Source organism: Microtus ochrogaster, unplaced genomic scaffold (genome assembly GCF_000317375.1).
Source record: "Microtus ochrogaster isolate Prairie Vole_2 unplaced genomic scaffold, MicOch1.0 UNK57, whole genome shotgun sequence".
NCBI classification, from domain to species: domain Eukaryota; kingdom Metazoa; phylum Chordata; class Mammalia; order Rodentia; family Cricetidae; genus Microtus; species Microtus ochrogaster.
The window spans coordinates 2,254,095-2,259,722 of NW_004949155.1; the positions used below are offsets into that span (position 1 = coordinate 2,254,095).

A 5,628-nucleotide genomic window follows, 5' to 3' on the forward strand; every position below is an offset into this window, starting at 1 on the left:
AAATTTAAAAAAAATAAAAAATAAAGAAATCAAGTGTTGTGTATGCACACGTACATGCAGAGGAAAGACTTGTACTCATAAAATAAAAATAAATGCATCTTTTAAAATGAAAAAAATAAAATTATGAAAACCTAATTTCAGTTGAAACTGAATGAATGACATTGCATTTCGACAAAATTCCACAGGGTAGGGGATGGAAGATGAGCCATAGGTGGACGAGTCAGCCATATTAGAGAACCTGGGAAGGCAAGTGGAGTTGAAAACTTGATTCATCTACTAATTTACTGGCTCAGGATTTGTCAATCACTACAGCCTGGCAAATGAGATTAGAGAAGAGTCGTGGGAGGGAAGGGGTGACGCAGCAAACTGCATACACTTGAAAAAAAAAAGCCCAGACAATTGCGTAATCACACTGCGGCACCAGGTCCGGGTCCGACCTCCCCCTCCCAATCCCTGCAGCCCCTGCGTGGCTGGAGAGACAGCTTGCGCAGGTCTGCCCACTGCGGCTCTCTGCAGTCTGTCTGCTTCTTCAGTAGCCATCGGAGCAGCCGTAGGCGACCCTGCGTCTCCACCCAGACCACCAGGCTTCAATCCTGCTATCCCAATTTCAGCACCGCCTTTTATCCCCACTGCTCGCTGCTTGTCATCACTCACTCCAGCACTCCGGCTACCACTGCTTGGTCCATCTCCGCCCGGCCACCGCGCATCTGCTATAATTGGTGAGTCTTCCTGCAGAGGTCAGGTCTCCTGATCTGCGGGCTTAGCCATCATAAGTGCAGGTGATCTTTTGAAAACAATGGCCGAGTCAGCCGATCATAAGGAACTGTCTGAATCCAACCAGGAAGAGCTTGGTAGCCAGGTAATGGCGGAGGGGCAGGGGGAATGTCAGGACAGCAGTGAAGGTGCCTCTGCTGAGCATGGAGAAGGCGGGGAACGCGGTGAAGAATCCACTGCTGCTGGAATCGGGGAAGAGGGAAAAGGTGACGAAGCTGCTGCAGGGTCCGGGGAAGGTGCGGCGAAATGCGGGGATGCTGATGAGAACTCTGACGCAGATCGTCCAAAAGGACTTATCGGTTATCTTTTAGATACCGATTTTGTTGAAAGTCTCCCGGTGAAAGTTAAGTACCGTGTGTTAGCTCTTAAAAAGCTTCAAACAAGAGCTGCCCATTTGGAATCCAAATTCCTGAGGGAATTTCATGACATTGAAAGGAAGTTCGCTGAAATGTATCAACCTTTACTTGAAAAAAGACGTCAGATCATCAATGCAGTCTATGAACCCACAGAAGAGGAATGTGCCTATCAATCAGACTGTGAGGACTATTTTGAGGAGGCGATGGATGAGGAGGAAGATACTAACGGCAATGAAGAGGGCATGGTGCATGAATATGTGGATGAAGATGATGGTTATGAGGACTGTTATTATGACTATGATGACGACGACGACGAGGAGGAGGAAGATGAGAGCACCGGGGCCACCGGAGGAGAAGAGAGCAACGAAGAGGATCCTAAGGGGATTCCGGACTTTTGGTTGACTGTTTTAAAAAACGTTGAAGCACTCACTCCTTTGATTAAGAAGTATGACGAGCCTATTCTGAAGCTGCTGACAGATATTAAAGTGAAGCTTTCGGAACCCGGGGAGCCGCTCAGCTTCACACTCGAATTTCACTTCAAACCCAATGAATATTTCAAGAATGTGGTGTTGACAAAGACTTATGTCCTTAAGTCAAAGCTTTCATGCTATGATCCTCATCCCTACAGGGGAACTGCCATTGAGTATGCCACCGGCTGCGACATAGATTGGAATGAAGGAAAGAATGTCACTTTGAGGACCATCAAGAAGAAACAGAGACATCGCATCTGGGGCACAGTCCGAACTGTGACCGAAGATTTTCCGAAGGAATCGTTCTTCAATTTCTTCTCTCCTCATGGGATCAACTTAAATGGAGGGGATGAAAATGATGATTTTTTACTTGGTCATAATTTACGTACTTACATAATTCCAAGATCAGTGTTATTTTTCTCAGGTGATGCACTTGAATCTCAGCAGGAGGGTGTAGTTAGGGAAGTAAATGATGAAATTTATGACAAAATTATTTATGATGATTGGATGGCTGCAATTGAGGAGGTTAAAGCTTGTTGCAAAAATCTCGAGGCATTGGTAGAAGACATTGATCGCTAAAGCAGAGTAGATGCTTCTGAAATTAGCTGCCCTACATGCAGTTACTGAAGACATAAGCAGTTAATTATAGTCTTGTGCTCTGTATTTTTCCTGTCATGCCAGTTTAAAAATTCAAATATTAATTAATCTGACCTTGCATTGTAGTGGTATGATGTTTTCAAAATATGTAGACTGTGGCAAATAATTAAAGACATTAATATAGTGTGTAGTGCAATTCTCCTGAAGTCCTTGTGCCATGTAGCTATTTATCTGTGGCTGTGAATATTATTAGAAGTGATAAATGAGGCTATTTATTTACAAAGAAAATATTGGTAATCCACCTACGAGTGTTTTGCTATTTTGTTTCTTGTTTTCTTAGTGCTTTAGTCAATGGGCTTAATTTTATTGTGCCTGTATCTTTTTGCAGTAAATATACAGTAGAATTTAAAGCTTTAATGCATAAGAGGCCTGCATATGGTTGAGAATTTCTGGCAAAAATCACATTTATTATTGATAATAAATAGCTTGTGCACAGGCTCTTGTATGTAACTGTGATAAATATTAAAACTCAGTTGTATTGAAATTACTGTTTATCATTGAAGTGTGAGTTACAGTATTTTCAAAAGTTGCAAATATTGTTCTGTGTAATTGTGCAAATTGTGATTACAGTGTATAATTTTCTTTTTTAGTATATTGAGTCATTTGTGGAATAGACATGACCATTTCTGAAAATATATTTCATATTCTGTTCCTTCACTGAAAAATAAAATAAATAAAAATTTCATGGTGTTTCATGTTCTAAAAATTGAACATTTGAATTATAAAGGCAGTAAGTATGTTCATTGGAGGACACATACAAAATATTGAAAATATACATTAATTAAAATCAAAAGCATTCATCAAAGATAAACATTTAATATTTTGATTTTTTCTACAGTTATTTTTGTATGTGTTTATACTTGAATGCAAATTTACCCACACTAACATATATATTCTAAAATTATTTATAATTGATCTAATTTTAATCTAGATTGGGTTGCTGGGAAACAAAAATCTTAATTTTGATCAATCCAGTAAATTCATTGCTGTTTATTAATGTAAGTACTCTTTATAAATATCAGGTTCCTAAATGCTAGCCTGTAGTTTAAATTTCTTATCTATCTTTTTGCAGTATCATTTGTATGTATTACCTTATGACACTGGAGGGAGCATTGACTGGGGACAGTGGGACACAGACAGTCAGACCATCCAGAGCTGAGTTTGCCTTTGTCCCTTGGGGAAACTCAGATGTTTGACTTCTCCCTTTGATAAACTCTGAAGAATCACATCCATCCCCCAGGATAAGGGGCCTTCTTGGTCACTTTCGTGTCACATATAAGTTGTGAGTAGTGAGGAAATGCTAACTTGTTTTTGTTATTGCTGCCTACCTACACTTCCATCCCACATGTTTGTGACTTCACTGAATTATAACCCAAGTGGGACAAAAGCTTTGGTATGATTTATTCTTCCACTGTTCACTATTTATTGAACATGCTTCCTCCTTCAGACTGAGGCCCAGAGAGGTAAGTTTCCAGCACACCCATTTTTCTTATTTCTGCCTGATTCAACTGGGGAAGAAAATAGGAGCTTTGCCTTTTCTATTCCATTTCAAGCAGGACCTTCAAAATCAAGTTCTCCCCAATATGGTAATAGATGCTCTGGTGATTTTCTTTAGAATTGCATTAAGTGGAAGTCTGCAGGGACACAGACAACCTGTCACATAAAGAAACAAAGGATTTTGCCACTGTGCATCTTGTAAATGCAGCCAGCTCTTCACTTTTACTACAATTAATATTGACCTTTGAAATTTACTAATACTCCCAAACTCATGCTGCAAATAGTGCTTCTTTTTTTTTTATTGTGTTACTGCTTCTATCCACTAAAAAAAATCAGGAACATAAAAAATATTTTTAAAGCTGAGGGTGGTGGTGCACACCTGTAATCCAAGCACTTGGGAGGTGGAGGCAGGAGGATAAAGAGTTCAAGGCCAGCTTCAGCTATATAAGGTGTTTAACATCTGCTTGGGCTATGTGAGACACTGTTGCAAAAATAAATAGATAATAAATATCAGAAACATGGATGACTCCTGTTGTTTCGAAGAAAATGCCTATCATCTTGCAGCTTCCCATGGCCTTTTCTGTTGTCTCCATGAGCTAGAATGGTAAATGTGCTTTTTCTGTATTTGCCTAGAAACAAACAGGCAATTAGCAGGCCAGGATCCCATTGCTATAATTTTCCTGTCAGTGCCTTCTGTCAAATGTACTCAAGGAATGCACCTAGTGTTCACCAAGCCTTTTTTAGTTCTCACTGCAGAGAAAGCAAGCACATATTACACAGGACAATAGAATGGATGCATAAGTGTTAGAACACCATGCAGAATTTGGTCTTTGTGTACTTTGATGGCATATATAAGGAAGTAGGGGGTTGCTCTAGATTGGACATTGGCAAAAAAATTGGATCTATTTATGAGTTGTATCTCAATAAATCTTAATCATGCTGTATCTGGGAAGAATAGGGAAACAATAGAGTTTACTTGGTAAAGCAGTTGAAGTCTGGCAAGATAGCACGGAAAGGCACTTGCCACTCAGCTTGATGATCTGAGTTTGATCCTCAGAATCCACACAAGCAAGGAGATAATGTGCTCTTGCAAGTTGTGCTCTGACCTCCACAGGTATGTGTGTGTATGTGTGTGGATACACACACACACAATGTAAAAAAAGGTGCACACATTTTAGCATCTCTATGGGGGTATTTGACATTCAGGAGTGTAGCATAGTGACCTTTTATTTTGCATATGCTTAGACAATTCAGTGACCTAGCTTTGTCTCATTTTATTACATTCCCCAAGTAATCTTGTGTGAGGTTGTTATTCTACAAAATGACTTATGTCCAACAACAGAATAACAGGGCCTACAAGTATGAACAAGGCCAGTTTCTTGATGTCAGGGAATGCTTTTCTTTTTCCTTTTTCTTTAATCTTTTTCTCAGGGAGACAATTTGAGGTTCCATTGCTCCCCTAGTTTGGGGTAGGAGGGAGGTTCGTTTAGATTTATCTTTAGTGTAAGGATCTTTCAAGCCATGAGGTTGGCTATCAGCCTTAGGCCATCCCATAGTCCTGCACCAGAGTTTAGGTCTGAACCATGTTTTAAAAAATAGGATTTAAGCCGGGCGGTGGTGGTGCACGCCTTTAATCCCAGCACTCGGGACACAGAGGCAGGCCGATCTCTGTGAGTTCGAGACCAGCCTGGTCTAGAAAAGCTAGTTCCAGGACAGGACCAAAAAGCTACGGAGAAACACTGTCTCGAAAATAAAAAAAAATAAAAAATGAAAAATAGGATTTAGGGGGCTGGAGAGATGGCTCAGAGGTTAAGAGCATTGCCTGCTCTTCCAAAGGTCCTGAGTTCAATTCCCAGCAACCACATGGTGGCTCA

The 5,628-nt window shown here is 40.3% G+C and overlaps 1 protein-coding gene across 1 annotated transcript; it reads left to right on the forward strand.

Annotated features, from left to right (window-relative positions):
* The first annotated feature begins 434 nt into the window (after window positions 1-434).
* On the forward strand, window positions 435-2,942 carry Nap1l2 (nucleosome assembly protein 1 like 2). The gene has a single exon (XM_005369727.2). It carries the CDS (start codon window positions 797-799, stop codon window positions 2,177-2,179), a length of 1,383 nt encoding a protein of 460 aa, XP_005369784.1. The 5' UTR covers window positions 435-796; the 3' UTR covers window positions 2,180-2,942.
* Window positions 2,943-5,628: the final 2,686 nt, after the last annotated feature.